Raw genomic sequence first — 1919 nt, 5'->3', positions numbered from 1 at the left:
CGATAAGCGGCTCGGGCACGCCACTCTTTCGAGAGAGCCAATAAAGATCGTCTCTCCTACTCGTACTCGATTCTCCCGTCTTTCCCTCTCTCTCTCTCTCTCTCTTTCTCTTTCTCGCTCGTTCGATCTCACTCCGCTCTATTACGAAGCTCCGTACCGTATACGTATAACCTCGTCGTGTCAAACGCGGGCACGGGGTATATACGTGCATATATACACGCGCACGCATACATAGATTCACGACGGTGCTCGCACACTGCACCATCACCACGCACACCGCTTTACTACCACTAACGAGCGAAACGTCCCTTTTTTTCTTCTCAAAATAAAAGATATATGAGAAAGGACTTACCCGCACAGGTCAGTTTCCGGCTGGTCAGTCGACTCGACGATTTCCTCGAGCAAAATCCGATCGATTTCACTACCAAACACTGACATATCTTGTCAGTCCGCGGCACCGAGAGTCCCCGCCGAACGAATTTCACGTTTCCGACGGCCGTCGTCGCGGCTGGCGAAAAAACAACGGATATCCCGCTGGATCTCTCTCTTTCTCTCTCTCTCTTTCCTTCTCGAATTCTGATTATCGCTCGACACTCGGTTCCTCGCGCACTTCTTTCCTCGCTTTCTTTCTCGCCCCGCTGTCGATTCGCTCGCCTCCTTCACTCTCGTCGCGCACTCCTCTCCGGGGGCGGAGGAGGGGGACAAACAACGCGCGATTTATCAAAACGCGTCTCCGCCTCGCGAGATGCACGATGCACGTATATAACGCCGATTACTCGCCACTTCCGGCTCACGCCGTGTCTCGCGACGACCCCGTTTTCCTTCACCTCCAAGCAGACGCCGGCGACACGCACAGAAGATTCGTCCACGAGACAGCCACACGCTCCGCGCGGCGCGCACACACAACGCCCGAACGCGTTTGTAATGGCGATCTTTGGCGGGAAACAGCTGAGGGCCCCCACGGCGCCCCGTGGATCACTCCGCCGCCCGGCGTCAGGAGCGTAGCTACGCGGCTGGAGCGACGGGCGCTTCTTTCTCCACCGAAGGGCGTCACGTCACTTTTTCCTTCACTCGCGGAACGCACTTTTTTTTCTCTCTTGCGGTATCTCGCCGGCGAGATTTAAGATGCCTTCAATCTGTCCATTCGGGCGATTTACAGCACATTAAATCTTATGGTCTTGAAAAAAGCTTCTGAAACGCATCACTGATCGATGACTCGCACGTATTTTTATTTTTTTTCCCCCGTTGAATATTACACGACTCGAGGCCGGGAGCACTCGCGTCAAGTTGACATTCGTCCCAATCGATGTTTCGTGTATTCGGTCCCTTCCACTTGCCGTGTCAGCATCGAAGATTTTCGATAACCGCTCCGATTAAGACGCGAGGATGTGCAGCGACGTTTCGTCTCGGAATTCGTACGCCGGTAGGATCATCGCGCGCGAATTGATTCTCGTCCGCGCACGCGACAAGTGCGGTACGCTCGCGACGTACAACGTAATCAACCGTCGGACGGATATCGGCGCGCGCGCGGCAAACGTTCGCGGAGAATCTCACCCCGAGAGGTAGACGACACGCTCCAAAGTCGCGGCTCGCCGCACAATCGGAGGCGGTTCGCGCTCGACACCGAGGGGGAAGCCGCGCACTTCGCTCTGCCCTGAGCGGCGACTCACTTCAGACCAATCCCCCGTCAGCTCATCCTCACGATCCGGCTCGCAAAATCCGGCTTATCCCCGGACCGCTGTTCGGTTACCTTCTCGGTTCGCTCGTTTAGACGCGCGTAAATCCACAGTTTCGCGCAACGTAGGTGACCGACGATGGCCCGGTCGCGGGAAATCTACGACGCCACGGCGCGGGGACTACTTGCGCGTCGCGTAGGTTTACGCTAGAGGAATGACGCGGCCGCGCGGGAAACATCTGCC

General features: G+C 56.4%; 1 protein-coding gene across 1 annotated transcript in view; it reads right to left on the bottom strand.

Annotated features, from left to right (window-relative positions):
- crp (transcription factor cropped) overlaps positions 1 to 1608 on the bottom strand; it is a 156877-nt gene extending 155269 nt beyond the window's left edge. Inside the window, exon 1 of the mRNA XM_018453015.1 lies at positions 353 to 1608. Within this exon, the coding sequence (XP_018308517.1) occupies positions 353 to 438 (86 nt within the window). The 5' untranslated portion in view covers positions 439 to 1608. The remainder of the gene's footprint in view (positions 1 to 352) is intronic.
- Positions 1609 to 1919: the final 311 nt, after the last annotated feature.

The sequence above is a fragment of the Mycetomoellerius zeteki genome, unplaced genomic scaffold (assembly GCF_001594055.1).
Source record: "Mycetomoellerius zeteki isolate Tzet28-1 unplaced genomic scaffold, Tzet1.0 scaffold360, whole genome shotgun sequence".
NCBI lineage: Eukaryota > Metazoa > Arthropoda > Insecta > Hymenoptera > Formicidae > Mycetomoellerius > Mycetomoellerius zeteki.
Note: the sequence above shows the minus strand (reverse complement) of the source record. Positions and strands in the feature narration are given on the sequence as shown.